The sequence below is a fragment of the Odocoileus virginianus genome, chromosome 21, assembly GCF_023699985.2.
Source record: "Odocoileus virginianus isolate 20LAN1187 ecotype Illinois chromosome 21, Ovbor_1.2, whole genome shotgun sequence".
Taxonomy (NCBI): Eukaryota; Metazoa; Chordata; class Mammalia; order Artiodactyla; family Cervidae; genus Odocoileus; species Odocoileus virginianus.
The window spans coordinates 7,559,292-7,576,468 of NC_069694.1; the positions used below are offsets into that span (position 1 = coordinate 7,559,292).

The 17,177-nt window shown below is 39.5% G+C and overlaps 1 protein-coding gene across 1 annotated transcript in view; it reads right to left on the reverse strand.

The window, feature by feature from the left end:
* Positions 1–17,177, reverse strand: part of KLB (klotho beta) — a 32,446-nt gene that overhangs the window by 6,589 nt on the left and 8,680 nt on the right. The window contains exons 2-3 of the mRNA XM_070452006.1: positions 6,202–6,712; positions 3,767–4,035 (exon numbers count right to left, since the gene is read on the reverse strand). Coding sequence (XP_070308107.1) covers positions 3,767–4,035; positions 6,202–6,712 — 780 coding nt within the window. The remainder of the gene's footprint in view (positions 1–3,766; positions 4,036–6,201; positions 6,713–17,177) is intronic.

A 17,177-nucleotide genomic window follows, 5' to 3' on the forward strand; every position in this document is an offset into this window, starting at 1 on the left:
GAGAGAACACTGATCATGTGAGCATGAAGTTAAATCTGTATATAATTATTTGAGTAAAATCCTTAGCCTAGATAGCCAGTTTCAGTGTTTTGAAACCTCAGAGCATCATGGTATTGAAAGGGTATTTATTTACAAAGGGCAATCTTGCAGTAAGGTAAGGTACAATCAAATGAAAATCTGTTTTACTTTTAAAAATCTCCAGAAAGCATTAGTCTTAGCAACTGTGTGATTAATCTGCTAAGAGAAATAGTTAAAAGTATTGCACCCTGACCTCAGCCCTAGCTCCCAGAGCTTGGTTCTAAAGTTCTATTTTCCACTAAAAGGATCCTGGACTCCTTGGAAAAATGACTGTTTTCAAGTCTGGTTCAGGAAAGGAATGAGGGGACCATGGTGAATATTGCACCAGAAAAATAAGAACATACTTAAAAACTGGAAAGGAAATGTCAAAAAGACATAAGAACAGCTTGAAAGAGTCCCATTTGCCAAATTTGAGATAATTTGAGCATCAAAAGCTCCAGTGAAACAGTGACAACAATGAATTATAACACATTGAGTTTAATTCACTTAATAAATACAGAATAAATAATCTAATTAGAATTTTGCAATCTACAAAGTAATAACTAATTCAGGCAAGGTTCATAAATCAATGTTAAGACCATTGGTTGAATGTTGTTGAGAAATAGGATATTCATACCGTCCCAAAATATCACCATCAGATTAATTCTTAATTACAAATGGAAAAGGACCTTTCAATTAAGAGATCTGGCAAATGCCACATCAAGAAATCTGGTGACTACTACTTCAACTAGTGTCTTCAGTAATGAAAGAAACTGACTTTATGTGCCTCCTAATATGATGTATACACAACAACATCTATGAAGTATTATTTCTAGAAATGCTTAACTGAATCTAATAAAGAAACAGAGCAATCCATGCTTGCAGACATTCTACAAGCAATGGGGATGTCCCTGGTGGCTCAGTGGTTAAGATTTCACCTTCCAGTGCTGGAGGTGTGGGTTGAGGAGCTAAGATCCCACATGCCTCCTGGTCAAAAAACCAAAACAAAGCGAAGCAATATTGTAACAAATCTGATAAAGACTTTAAAAAAAAAGTTCCACATTCTACAAAGCAACTGGCCTGAACTATTCAGAACTATCAATACCATGAGATTAAGAGGATTTCTCTGAATTAAAGAAGCTAAAGATATACATAGACCCAGATGCTGGGGAAGGCATAGTAGTACTTTTTTAATGTTATTTTCACTTTGTAGTCTTCCTATAGAGCACATCTACTCTTGCCTGCTCATCATCTATTCATACAACCTTTGGCTGAGTTTTCAAAAAGCATCCAAATTTTTCTTGGTAAAGCATTCATCCTCATTCCCTAAGTGCAAGGGAAGCTGACTCCTCAATGGGCTCCAGGTGTGAGCAAGAAGCCCAGGTCTGATTGATCACATCATTACTTTTTCCTGACCAAGTGATCAGCTCTTGCTCCAAGGAATAGGAGTAGGGTGCTCAGAGTGGACTGACATTCACAGTGTCAGTTACTGGAGAGCAGATGGGTCTTCACATGAAGCAGGAACTTGCAGGTTGGGTTATTTACAAACTGGAACTCCTTTCCCTCTTGGGGCCTGTCTTTGCTGGTTCTAGGCTTTGCAAAACATAAACCTACTTGAAGTGGTAGGGAAAAGATGGTCTGCCTGTGCCATGCGGAAGAGGAGAGAGACACTGGGTAAGTACGTGCCTCTCCAGGGGACGCAAACTGAAGGTGAGTCACTGTTTATATTACTCCCTGTATCTTTCCTCCTTTTATCACCCCTTTACTAAAGTTTTGTTTAAATACTGATAGGGGTTGAGATTCATAACTTTGGTCACTCACAGTTCGGGCCCTTTTGTCTAGTCATATCCCTTGTACATCTTGTTTTTCCATATGCTTCTAGAATACAAGTACTGTGATGTCTTATAGCGTAATGGTCGGAGACAGACAAATCAGGGTTGGTCAAGTTATGTAACCGCCCTAAGCTTCAATTTCTTTGCCTGTAAGATGAGGGTTTTATGATTAAGTATACTGAATGCACATACATTCAGAAGTCAAGTGCTTGGTACATAGTAGGAGCTTCAAAAATAGTTTTGGAAAAATTATTTCGGAAAGAACATCGTGCATCTGAGAACTTAAGGATAGCTTGCTACAGTTCTGCCACTATTTGTGTTACCTTAGGCAAGTCACTTTCTGTTATTAATTGATAGGCCTTCCTTTCCTCAGCTATAAAATTAAAAATTTGGAATAAGAGGTTTCTAAGGGCTCACCTGGGTCTAAAAGTTGACCTTTTTCATACACTATGCACTGAACACCTACCATGTGTCTGAAACTGCTCTAGTAAGACATCCAGCAGGCAGCAAAGCCTCAAACCTCTCCACCCTCTTGCAGAGAAAGTTTGCACTGCCATCCTGTGGTAACCACTTTACACATTTTCCTTACTGGTCACCTGTTTCTCCGACTAGAATGCAAACTTTCTCCGCAAGAGGGTGGAGAGAAATGAGATACTGGTTGAAGGGTACAAACTTCCAGTTCTAAGATTAACATGTTCTGGGGGTCTATTATACAGGATGGTGACTATAGCTAATAATATTGTATTTTATACTTGAAAATTGCTAAGAAGATCTTAAATTTCCTTACCATAAAAAAAGAAATGAGGTTTGCCTGTGATGGTATGGAAGTGATAGCTAATGCCATAGTGGTAATGTTTTTGCAATAAAAAGATGTATCAAATCAACACATTGTATTCCTCAAACTTACACAATATTGTATGTCAATTATATCTCAATAAAGCTGGAGATAAAAAGGAAAATGTGTAAATACATAGTATGGTAGATGTGATGAATGCTATATAGGCAAATAAAGCAGGAAGGGAGAATAAGCAGTGATGGGGATGAAGGTATGCTGTTTGCAGTAGAGGGAAGCCTTATTGAGAGGTTGACATTTGAGTTACATTTGAGTTACATTTGAAGAAGGTGAAGAATGAAGCAAGTCAGGAGGCCCCACTGGGGTATAAAGACCTCATAAGGCAAATGACCCAAATTTATCATAAATCACTTAAATGAAGGGCCACTAGTAATTTGCTTCTGGCAAAACAACAATCTAGGGAATTCCCTGGTGGTCCAGTGGTTAAGACTCCATGCTTTCACTGCCGAGGGTGTGGGTTCAACCCTTGGTCGGGGGACTAAGATCCTATATGTTACATGGTTCAGCCAACAAATTTTAAAAAAACTGTAAAATCTGTTTCCTGTAATTTTGATACTACTGATAAATGACTGTCACAAAAATGACTGGAAGATCTCTCTAGACTATATGCAACTTGAGGGCAGTATGAAAAGCTCTCAGTAAGCATGAATTCTTCCCTTCCTCTCCCTTCTTTCCCCAATGTCCCCTTATAACCCCCAAATAATCATGGTATTTGATATTATCTGACAGCTGTTTCTTAGATGTCACTGAGTAAAATGAAGGATTACTGTGTATTATTTGTACCACTTTATAGTTAAATTTGTGGAGCTTCCTAGGTGGCGCTAGTGGTAAAGAACTTGCCTACCAATACTGGATCAGGGAAGATCCCCTGGAGGAGGGCATGGCAACCCACTCCAGTATTCTTGCCTGGAAAATCCCATGGAGAGAGGAGCCTGGTGGGCTACGGTCCATAGGGGCGCAAAGAGTCAGACACAACTTCGTGACTTAGTACGCACGCATAGTTAATTTGTAAGGAGCCACTTACCTTAAGGACAGATTCAGTAACACCCCAGGAGAAATCACAGGGAAACTGACCCTGTACATCCGGTGTGGACTCTTTCACACCGAAACCATTCTCTTGAATGATCTGTTTATAGTAGTGTGCTGAAGACTTGGGCTTTCTTTCTTTTTGTTTACTATTAAAATCCACATAAAATAATCCTCGGCGAGTGGTGTAAGCATCCTGCCATTCAAAGCCGTCCAGGAGGGACCAGGCTGTGTAACCAAACACTTGGATTTCATCAAACTTGATTGCTGTATAGAAGGACAAAAGCAGATGTTCAGAGGCCTAAACACTCTGGTTCATGTTTACAGTTTCTCAAATGACATGCTGGGGCAGCATATTGTGAAACCAACCTTTTCCCTAATTTGTAGGCCCATTATATCAACTAGGAATTGTATTTATTTTTTTTGAATTTTATTTTTATATTTGTAAAGGGGCAAGTTATTTTCAACTAGAATGGTCTTCCCAAGTGGACAACACAGTTAAAGGGTCAAATTTTAAATATTCCTGGTCAGGGACCTAAGATCCCTCATGGGGCACCACGTGGCCAAAAAATAAATAAATAAAAATAAAATATTCACGAGACTTAACTTAGTGTGCAAATCTGTGTCGGAGGGCATGGTAATTTCCAGAACCCTTTGGGACCAATGCCGATGCCAGCTTTGACCAAGAGTTTCTCATTTCAAGCTTGGCTTGTTTCCCATTTGTGGACAAACTGTCTTCTATGAAACAGTCCTCGGGGACTGACACATCAGCTTTGAGAATGAACATATGTGAATGCAGATTTAAGGAGGAGACAGAAGCACAGTGATGTAAGAGAAGGACTGACTGGGCCGAGGGGCAGGAGGGGAGAGGACTCGCTCTATTGTGCTCCTGGGCAGGGCTGTTGGGCAGCTTTCTCGACCTCAGTTTTCTCATTAGTAAGTAAAGAGGATTGAAACAGATGATCTTTCAGAAATTTTCTGGCTTTAACTTCAACAACGTTTAGGAATTAGATAAAAATTAAATATGCAATAAAAACAACAATGGTTCGATCAAACATGAACCTTTGTTCTTAAAAGCTTTCATTTTCTCATGGAAATGTCTCCTTTCTGCACTTTGGGGGTTTTATCACAGACTTTCTTTTCCTAAAAGGTAGAATTGATGTCAAGAGATTCTGATGAGATAAATGTTTCAACAGGCCCTGGGGTTCGAGCTTTGGTGCCCTAGGGGCCTGTGAAAGGAGGGATGGTGATGCCCAGGGGGTGACGCCACTTCTGCAGGCTCTATGGGCAGCGTTCTCTGCCCTGGAGGCCCCCATGTGCACGAGCTCCGGGGCCGGCCCGGCACAGCTCACTCCACGCGATCCTCCTGCGGGTTAGAACAGGAGTGTCTTGCTGTCTCTGAGGAACCTCCCTGACACTCCCTACAGAACCAGGGATTTTTTTTTCTCGAAGTTTGTGAGTTTTGTTTTGGCCACTCCATGCAGTTTGCCATGATCTTGGTTCCCTGACCAGGGATAGAATCCAGGCTTTGGCAGTGAAAGCGCGAAGTCCAAACCACTGGATCCCCAGGGCATTCCCTTTAAGCTTGTGACCTCTAAAGAGAGCTACAGAGCTGTAGAAAGATCCACCGAGAATTCCTTTATATGGGAGAGAAATGGAGCCCAGCTCTGTAGGGGACGGAAGCATCGTAATTAAAGCTTGTCTTCTGCTCCATTATTTCAATCAGCCACCTGCAGATGTCACTCCCTGAGTAATGGAAAAGGAATGAGAGGATGAGCAGGGCTTAGAGAAATATCCAGGAACAATAGAAATTGTTCAGCTTAGCCATCCATGGCTCATTCTTGGTATTCAGACTTTTCATCATTGAGTCGTGTAATAGAGTAAAAGGAACACAATCAAGAAAAGCTTTCAGCATCTTAACTCTTAAACTTTGGACATGTCTCCTTTACTGGTGGCTCACACGGTTAAAGAATCTGCCTGCAATACAAGAGATCCAGGTTCAATCCCTTGGTCAGGAAGATCCCCTGAAGAAGGGAATGTTAACCCACTCCAGTACTCTTTCCTGGAGAATCCCATGGACAGAGGAGCCTGGTGGGCTACAGTCCATGGAGTTGCACAGAGTTGGACATGACTGAGCGACTGACACTTTCTTTTCACTTTCCTTTAGCATTATGTTCTTTTTGAAGGAATGAAGCAGCATCTTGTTGCCAATTAAGGATATATCTACAACCTAAAATTATTTTGCTTTCAAACTCATTTAAAAAGGACATGAAACTGGAAAAAAGAAAAAAGGACATGGGAGTAACATAAATTTCTGTCATCACTGCACAACAGAAAAGTACAATACCAGCAGCCTATTCAAAGGTGACCTTAAATATCCTATAGCAAAAGTATTCAAAACAGTTTTTAAAATTGAGCTACTGTAAAACCAACCTTGAAGAACCTGGTTGAGGAAGTTCTTCATCATGTAGATGGCTGTGGTGTCCTCTGTTTTTACGTGACTGTCCGTGAACCAGCCATTCTCAGTAATCAAGATTCGGGGATTACCGTATTCCAGTTTAATCCAGTTTAGCGCATCTCTTAAATTGAGTGACACATTTTGTCCCAGTTTAGCCATAGTGTTGTGGGGCTTGAAGTTGTTGGGTCCAAAGGAAAAGGCAAAGAAGTCAGCTGTGCCCCTCACCTCATTCTTCTCTGCTTCAGAGAAGTGAGGTAGAATGGAGGGCAACTGCTTTCTCATCACTTCTGGATAGTCGCCATCCCCGTGGATAGGGTTGGCAAACCACCCGAGCACAGAAACCATGGATTGTTGGCACTTGAGTATATCCATTGTATTTTCTGATCTGTTTGGTTCAATCCAGTGGGATCCCAACGTGATTGACAGCTGACCCTTCTGATGTGGGCGGAAATTTCTGTTGTAGTTATGCCAAACTTTCGAATGAGCCTAGTAAGAAGAAAATATTGTTAATCTTTACTGCTATTACTCACAAGGTTGTGACTTGGCTGGTAGAAGGTCTTTTCACGGCTAAATTAATGAATTGCCGGGTGATGCAGGGGGAAGCTGCCAGAGAGCTCTAATAATTACAGAGTCTGCTCTCTGTTCACTTCCTCTGTGCTTCCAACTTAAAGGCTCCCCTGTGAGATCGCCGAGGGGCAGGCAGAGGGCCCTTGTCCAAGCTCCGTCTTACTTTTTCTCTCGCTGTCTCCCTTCCAGGCCTTCTTGGGGCTGCGTGCAGGTGAGATACTATGTAGATTACAGGGTTTTTTCCTCTCCATAAAGACTCTGAGCAGTGATCTTTCACTGTTCTACAGAATCTTTTGGTGCTAAGTCAGAAATGCAGGATAACACAGCCTTTAAATTCTGTAAATGGATAATAACAGAGCTCACCACTTATTGTAAGGATTGAATGAATGAATGTACTTTAGGAGAGGACCTGGCACAGAGTAACCTCTATATAAGCCTTAGCTATTGTTACTGTTATTACCAAAGGGTGGCAGGCATGGTACAAAACAGAAACCAGTGGAAATAGTGTAGGATTTCAGGTCAGCACACTTGGGCTTCAAGTTGAGGTACAAGCTACAGTGGCCTTTGACAAGTCACTTAAACTTTCTGAAATCTCTTCATATCTTCAGCTGTAAAATGAAGTTAAAAATAATAATCCCCTTTGTAAAGTTGTTGTCAGAAGCAGGGCTAATGTATATATTGATTAGGTAGCATAGACTAGAGCATCCAGGAGCTACTGCCTAAAGATGGATGTTATTATTGGTCCCCCTGGAGTTTACATTCCCTGTTGAGCTCACTTAAAACAGAGCCTCATGATCGGTCTCCAATCTATTTAATAGGTACTTACTGAGTGCTGACTCAGTGAATGCCTGTCTTGCCTTGCCTTGAGAAGCTGAAATAGTCCAGGAACTTGCTCTCAGAAGCCAATGATCTCAATGGGAAAATAAGACTAAAATGTGTGAAAGAGAAATATATAGCACCACATAAAATAAAACATTAAATTAAGCCAGTAAAGAACCACGAGGTGTATCAGAAGGAGAAGCAAAGGTTAAGGATTCCAATTAATGGCTCTAGGCCAGTTAAGGGCTTCCCTGGTGGTTGAAATGGTTAAGAATCCACCTGCAATGTGGGATACCTGTATTCGATCCCTAGGTTAGGAAGGTCCCCTAGAAGAGGGCAGGGCACCCATTCCAGTATTCTTGCCTGGAGAATTCCAGGCACAGAGGAGACTGGCGGGCTATAGTCCACGGGATGGTGACAGGTCGGACACAACTGAAGCGACTAAGTGCGCACGCAAGCCAGATTAATGCCCAAGGCCTCTTTCCTGTCCTGGGAAGCCAGAACTTCCTTCCTGATGTAGTCTGTTCACCTCTCCTCTTCTCAGCACCTGACTTGCTTGCCTCTTCATGTCTCTTCCTAAATCTGCCAATTTCTCCTCTATTTGGGTGCTTCTAGAACAAGAGCACAAACCCTTACTGCTTCCAACCCACAAAGTCAGCTTTCAACCTGTTCCTTAGCTTTTTCTTTTTTGCTCACCCAGAGATGTTTTATTATATTGGGTTGAATTATCCAGAAGTTCCTTTTTGTAGGTCAAAAACAATAAAATATGAACAACAGTTCAAACCTAATAGATCCTATGGACATTAAAAATGCTCCATAAACTCTGTTAGGGTGGGGAAAGATAGACATTAATGTAAGGGGTGAGGATTTCAAAACTGATGTCTCCTTGCTTTATGCAAGAAGAGCTAAATCAAACAATTTCATGAAAGATTTTCTGAAGAAGTAGATGTCTCCAGCTATTAACTCTAACTACCTCCTGTTCTTACTCAGTTTTCACTGGAAGATTCTGGAACCACTTAGCAAGCACCCCAATGTTCCTAAAGATCCTTAAAGAATATTCTTCTCAAAAAAGTGTTCAGGCTGTAGCCTCCTCCCCTGCCTCCAACCTGAGGTTCGAGTTTCTGGAAGGTCTCTCAGTACTGCCTGGGACAGACTCCACCTGAAGTGGTCTCAGCTGCTCTAGACTTTTCTGGGGCTGGAATCACACCGGGTCTTAACTGCATTTTTCCTGATTTGAAACAAAAGCAATTGTGCGTTGCTAGAATTCAAAGGGAGGCATTCTTTGCTTATTCTAATCCATCACTTAATCCCTTGGTAGCCTCATGCTTTCATCCATAAAAGCCCCAGCGATCAGTAGTACGCCTCCTGTGGGTGGGTGTGCACTTCTGATGTGTAAACTGTAATGCACTCAACACATGTAAGATTCTGAGCCATAAACTAGCTGCCTGGCAAATATGTCATCAGACACTAAAGGGAAAGTGAGTTGAAATCAGTGTAATGTATTAAACCAGTCCTAACAGTGATTAAACAGTTCTAATAGGAAAAAACAAGGAGGGGGAATTTTCTTTGAAATAAATGTTCTACTGCATATTTCAGTGATTATATGAAAGGTGACATAACCTGTGATAAAACAGACACGTATCTTTGCAGTAGTTTTCCAAGCAAGTTTTCTGGAAATATAGATCTCCCCATACATCTATATACACATGCTATATACACATGTTGTTACACCAAGGTGACCTTGGTGTTTCACAGTGTCTCCTTCACCTTTGCTGCTATTTGCATAGGCTATCAAGGTATCTAGGGTTATCTTTGCTTTGGGCTGAAGAGAGCCTCTCCATTCTCATGGAGAGAAAGCGGGGGAGGTTCTTTGTGCAGTATTTATAGTTATAACTTGATCCTGTTTGCCAAGTAACCAGGTTAAAAATGTTGCTCCAAAAGAGTGAGTTTGACATAACTCTTGATGAGGCTGGAATATCTATGCGAGTGCTTTGGTCCAGCGCTCATAAAGGCGGTCTGCTGGGCCACTGGACCACAGCTGGTGGGGCGAGGGCAACCGGGCCCTGCAACCTTGCACAACCGTCGTTCTGTGATTTTCCAAGGTTACCCTCTATCTCGCACAAGGCCATCTACCTTTGGAATGATTGATTTAAGGGAGCTTCAACCTTTGTTCTTCAGATTCAGTAGCTTAAAAGAGAAGTCAGCTTTTTCTTTCTGAGGCAGATAGCAGGGCCTAATGTCGCTGAGAGACAGCCAGGGGCCCAATATCTCATTCTGTTCCCCCCTCTAATCTAACATAGCAGTTCTTTGATGCCACTGGAAGTCCAGACACATGATAGGAAGCAAATAAGATAGCTGGACAACTTTAGAAACAAAGATGAAGAAGGGCTTAGGGTCAGGAAGACATGGTGGAAGGGACACAAGTGAAAGGCGGTGCTTTGGACGGCATGTATTGAAGAAACCTGGTACATCACATGCGTCTGTATCTAAGGAATGCCCAATCATTGGTCAAAAATTAAATTTTCAAATCTGTGCGTGGTTTCAGTCACATTTTGGCTGAAATATTTGCACGTGAACTATAAACTTGTTTATTGTTAAAGCTATTTAATAAAGTACTAGCACCATTAAGGAAAATTTACTTTAAAACTCCACAATCAGAGGACATTGTTTTCGTATTTCTGTTTTCCCTCCCAGCTTTTCGAAATATATTTCTCAGCTAAAGTCACTCTAACATTTTCCATGTTATTTTTAGTTTTCATAATAACCTTAACAGTATGAGTTGGATGCAATATGATTTTCTTAGTCATCTCCCTGTTTTAATAGAAATTAGCTTGTTTTTCCTTTCCTGTCTCCTTTCCTCCCTCCCGCCTCCCTCTCTTTTCTCCCTCTTTGGTCCTTCTTCCCTCCCTCGCACCCTTTCCTCCTTCCTTTCTGCCATAAATAATGTAATGGCTCACTTTGGTCCTATAACTTTTAATTTGTTTGAATTATTTCCTTTTTTAAAAAAAAAAATCCCAGGAATGAGCTACCTATTTTTTGAAATGCTTTACATGTTTCCAAATTGCTTTGCATACATTTTGTCCTTCAGTGTGACTGCTTTTCAGCCATCTGCTTGGAATCATTGATTGCTCTTTTGGGGGATAACTGGCGGTCAGGAATGCCACATAGGGCTGCTCACCTCTATGGTACCACAGGGGACAGGACCTGGGTCTTGGAAGCAGGACACCTAGGCTTTGGCATTGGCCCTGCTACTAATTAACTTAAGGTCTTGCATAAGTCATTTCCCTCTCAGCAGCAGTAAAATAGACATTCTAGAGAATTATTGTGAAGACAGAACAGGTAATATACTTAAAGACCTTATGAAAACCACAAAAACCTAAATTTAAAGTACTTTTTTTTTAAAGTACTTTAAAGGAGTAAGCTGAAAATTATTTAACTTGCTGTGGAGAACAACTGTGGGAAGTCGTGTGGGCACGGCCCGTGTTCGCAGGTGGCGTTCCCTCAACTCTCAAGGCTCCTGGCTGACAGTTTTGTCCTCATTTATTTTTGTTGCTGCTGACTGAGTTTATTCATTGTCCATTTGGGCTAGAATTAATTTCCATTTGATTCACCTAGTACTTTAAAATATTTTTTAATTTTTCCCCAGCACATCTTTATATTAAGTATCAAGTTTTCTACACTCCTGCTCTTCTAAATTATTTAATATTCATTCACTCCACATTATTTATTGGGTGCTTAACATATGTCAACTTTATAGTTCATTGCTAAAAAGATTGTATGACTATTATTTCCTTGAAATATATTATGTGATTGTTATTTTCTTGTTATTTTTTGACAATCTTGAAACTCTCTTAGAAACAATATCTTACGCTCATTATTCTTAGGAGAGAATATAAATATTAACAAAAGTTATTACCTTTCATAAAGAAGATATTTACCAGTTGTATTTCTAATGGTTTGAATTCAAGTTTTGTATGGTTGGAGTAACAGATCATGTTAAAATTCATTTTCCTCCTATTTTCTTTTCTTTTATATCTTCAACTTATTCTTACAAATCATTGACTGTTATCAATTTGTGTAGTGTCAGGATTTCCCCATAGAAGTCATATAAAAACTACACTAATATATTTGTTCCTGCAAAACAAGGTCCTATTAATTGTCATAGAATTCTAATTTCAATTGTAATATTACTAGATTAAACTAATGCCTGAGCCAGAATCTAAGCCTGGCAACACAAAGGAGAAAAGGTTTAGAATAAAGGTAATAATTTATTAAGTGAAGCATCTGTAGGTTTCTCCAGATATTAGGAGGGCACTTAGAAGAAATCAGTATCAGTAAACTGGTACCTTACTGAAATTCAGATTACTTGCCCAAGGAGAATATTTGCATGCCAACTTTGCAAAAGGTGGAATGACATTTTAAGTTTTCTGTTTTTATTAAATTGACAGTAGTGATCCTGTTAGTAATATTTTCATGCAAAAAGACTATATCTCCAAGTATAACTGAAGCCAAAATGGCCTGGATAGGAGACTTGAAGCCTTTCCTCAGAATTTAGAAATAAAAAGTTAAAGATAGTCAATATAGAAACCACTCTGAAAATTACAAATAATATAATTATTACAAAAGTGAAAAGAAGACCTACCACTTTGGGGCTTGCCACAAAGGCAGACTGACTGTGATCCTAAGGATCCTAAAACTTCAGGGCTCCTCACTGGCCTGAGTCCCCATGAAATGTCCTGGGTGGAGTGGGGAGCCAGACAATGAATGGAAATGTTTCTAATTAAGTATTTCTGATAAATTCCTTGGAGAGACCTCAGAAAATAATCTGAATCTCTAAGACTACAATTACTACAGTAATTTGTTGTAAAATTTTTCTCATTCTAAATAGATGTTTACTTTTGTACCAACACTTGTGTTTATGGGTTTTTTTGCTTTTTTTTCCTTTATGTAAATCTCATGCAGCATAGATCCACTCTTGGCCTACAGGCTTCTTAAGTGTAGGGACTGTATCTATTTTGTTCACAGTTTTACAAACAGATGCTCAGGGGAGAGCCTGGCATAGAACACTTGTTGAATGAATGCCCACTATGGATCGGCTAGTTTGCTGGTGACCTGAGATACACTGTTGATAATACAGCCTCTGCAGAGCAGGTTTTATTTTCCCATTTTAGAGAAGAAACTGAAGTTTACAGAGACTGAATAGTGGTGGAGCCAGGATGTGAACCCAGGCCTCTCTGAACACTACACTAAACCATCCGGTTTTCTCTATGTCCCACCAGTTCTAAATTTTGAATCTTGGGGAAAGGCCATTTGACATGAACCACGACAGACTGTTTTAAAATTACATTTTCTTTCTGCTGCACTTGGTTATTAAAAGAACTAAATAGTCTTTGAATGAGGGTCTCACTCTTGCCTGTTGAGAATAAAATATCTACATGTGTCTGAAATTTAGGATCATGTAGAAAGTTCATGGAGGACCTACCAGCAAACTTGGGATTTTCAGAAAACCATGTTGTTGTCCAAGTGCCTAGTACAGCGTGTGACATTTATGTGTAATTCCCCTCTTTCCTAGAACTAGCAATGTTGACATTGGGTATTGTCCTCACTGCTGTCAGAGGCTAACAATCCCTTAGGAACCATTTTTACATTTGACTGTCTTGACTGAAGATGGTGATCTGTACGCCAGTGTCAATGTTAGACTGAAAGGGCAGGGATGCTTTGGTTGCATAGCACTTAGCCCAGCATCATCTTTGCACAAGTCATAATTAAACAGTTCCTTAAAGGTGAGTGATTTTCATGATAAAATAGAATAGTGTTTAAATTGCAGAATCATAGAAAATTTATAATACAAACAGTAGTAAAAATAAACATATATCTAGTGCTAAACATACTGAGCTTTTTAACACACTGTCTAGGTTTGTCATAGCTTTCCTACATCACTTTGCTAACAAAGGTCCATATAGTCAAAGCTATGGTTTTTCCAGTAGTCATGTATGGATGTGAGAGCTGGACCATAAAGAAGGCTGAGCACTAAAGAACTAATGCTTTTGGTCGTGCTGGAGAAGGCTCTTGAGAGTCCCGGGAATAGCAAGGAGACCAAACCCATCTATCCTAAAGGAAATCAATGCCAAATATTCACTGGAAGGACTGATGCTAAAGCTCTAATACTCTGGCCACCTGATGAGAAGAGCTGACTCATTGGAAAAGACTCTGATGCTGGGAAAGATTGAGGGCAGGAGGAGAAGAGGGCGATAGAGAATGAGATGGTTGGATGGCATCATTGACTCAATGGACATGAGTTTGAGCAAACTCTGGGAGATAGTGAAGGACAGGGAAGCCTGGCATGCTGCAATCCATGGAGTTGCAAAGAGTTGGACACAACTTAGCGACTGAATAACAAACATTTATTGTTCAGTCAATAAAGATACTAAGCACTATTCTAACTACTTTCCATGTCCTATCTCATTACAGTCCCCATTTAAATCTCGAGAGGTAGGTACTATTATTATTCCCATTTTATAAGAGAGCAAGGGAAGAGAGGTTAGGTGGTTTGTTCATAAGTTAAGTCAAGCCGAGGCTGTATTGCTCCAAGTTTTGTGTTCTTGCCTGCTAATTAGAGGTAGAAGATGGACTTTAGAGATCATCCGGTCTAATTCTTTAAAACTCTTTGTTACGGAAAAGATGCTGAAGCACAAGAAATTCATAACTTGCCCAATGTCTCAATTAGTACAAAGCTAGAATTAGAGCTAAATCCTTCAACCTCTAGGTCACTGTCATTTCTGGACATGATGCACATAAAACTATGTGCTTTCAAAACAGACATTTATATCTTAGACTCAAAGGTGATTGAACAGGCCGTGTAAATGCAAGGAGTATGTAACAGACATGGCACAGAAACGGTCAGTACAGTGAGGGAGGCATGTGACGGGGGTGCCAGGAACACTTCAGGAGGACTTCCCTTGTGGCTCAGCGGTAAAGAATTCACCTTCAGTGCAAGAGAAGCAGGTTTGATCCCTGGGTTGGGAAGATTCCCTGGAGAAGGAAAAGGCAACCCACTCCAGTATTCAGGCCTGGAGAATTCCATGGACAGAGGAGCCTGATGGGCTATAGTCCATGGGGTGACAGAGTCGGACACAACTGAGTGACTTTCACTTTCACTTTTCATCCAGCCTTACCAGCTGGGACATCACCTCAGTCCCAAAACAGAGAGTTCATCAGCATTACCTCTCGTTCTGCTTAGTTATTTTTTTCCCCTTAAAGAAATTATACACAGCAGTAAAAGCAAGTTTAGAGAAATCATTTTTACTTCTCGCTTTTCTTCAACCCATGGCTATTATTTTATCCTTTTCTTCATTCTTCATTCATTGTGGTGATTATTTGCTTAAATTAATCAAGTCTATAAACACTTATTTAACAAAACAAGGCAGCTTTGCACATTGACAGTATTGTAGCCAATTAAATTTATCCAAAGTGTGATTGTTGCTAATTGAAGACTTCCCAATACCCTGCTTAAAAACAAACAAACAAAGCAACAAAAAAAAGCATACATACAAAGAGAAAACAAATACAAGGCACTTTAGTAGGCATTTAGAAAAAATATTAACAAGATAGCTCCTGCCCTCAGGTGACCTATGACCTCTAGTAGGAGAGAGAAGTACAGAAAGAAGAAGAAAAACAGTATACTTATTCATTCATTTCAATTAGTTAGAAATGATAAAATCTTAATATAATAATATGATTCAAAGTTTTAAAAAATGTCTATATGTATAGGCTTATATATAGAGAGAAATATATTTTGACATTGAGCAAGCTGCTAGCATTGTTAGCTCTGGGTATGGATTTAGGGAGTAAGAAAAGAGAAGACTGTTCATTTTTAACTTGATGTCTTTCTGTATTGTTTAAATGTTTTGTAGTAAAAATGCACTATTTTGAAATTTTAAAAAGTCAAGAGAATAGGTTGAAACAGATGTTTCCTGTCAGTGAATTTAATTGCTCTGTGCTATTACTTTTCATTTTCTCTGAAGTTCCAAAAGTCTCAAAAAAAAAAAGTGACTTAAATAAAAAGTTCTGTTCTTCTGGATTTCATTATATATTAAAGAATGTTTTTATTTTTTTTTTCACTCCAGAATAACACGTTGATATTTAAAGGTATAACGAGCAAGCATACAATAACACATGATTACCATGTAAAATGAACTGATAACAGTAAACTCAACCCTTGATTTAAGACTCAGTCACAGAATCTCTGGTCAAGATATGATGCTGTAGAGAACCAATGAATGGATTCCTTCAAAATACTAAAGGATCCTGGTTTTCACCAGCCTCAAGGCTCCCTCAATTTTTAGGTAGCACTATTAGACTGGAAGGACTGATGCTGAAGCTGAAACTCCAGTACTTTGATCACATCATGCGAAGATTTGACTCATTGGAAAAGACCCTGATGCTGGGAGGGATTGGGGGCAGGAGAAGAAGGGGGCGACAGAGGATGAGATGGTTGGATGGCATCATCGACTCGATGGGCATGAGTTTGGGTAAACTCCCGGAGTTGGTGATGAACAGAGAGGCCTGGCGTGCTGTGATTCATGGGGTCGCAAAGAGTCGGACATGACTGAGTGACTGAACTGAACTGAACTGATTAGATCACCCAGGAAGTCACTTTCATTACTTCTATGATTCACTATTTATTGGTTAGTAAGTTAGAAGGTTCTAGTCTATTCTCAGTGTCTCTGCTTTCCAGCAACAGAATCACTGTTAATGTTCAATAATTTTAATTACTCCTTTTTCTTTTAATATAAACTATTTTCTAATAGTTTTCTCAGTAAGATTTTTTGCATGCAATTAAATGACACGTATTATATTATAAACTAGTATAATGTTTCCCTCAGTTCATAGTTTCATTGTATCTAGCACTGTTTCCATTAGTTACAATATTTTCGATCTCCAGTTGGGCCTAATTTTCTATGAGAGTGTTCACATCAAATCAAGCTGTTTAAATATGATCACAATGTTATTCTCTGAACATTTATAATTACATTTATTTAAACCTGTTAATCATTCACCGAAGTATAACTTTTTCTACTTAATGATTAGAAAAGGTAAACACAGGTCTCTTGAAGGTTTTAAAATACCAACTGTCCTCTACAAATAGTTTTTTTACTAGACTCTTCTGTCAAACAATGGTATTCTGGTTATTGAAACTCTCTGGCAATACTTATCCAAAAGCTGTTTGAACCTTGTATTCAAATTTGATTAGAAACATTGATAAGAATACTAATTTTAACTTGCTTGATCACTATTTCCTATATCTTGCTAGATGCGACTTAGGTCCTAATAAAGATGAGTTGGGATTATAATATAGGTACTATGGCGTTCCCTGGTGGCCTAGTGGTTAGGATTCTGGGTTTTCACTGCCATGGCCTGGGTTCAATCCCTTTTGGGAAACTGAAATCCTGCAAGCTGCTCAGTGAGGCCAAAAAAAATATATATATATATATATACACACACACACACACATATTTATGTACATATAATGTTAAATATATATACCATGCATTAGCTAATTAAA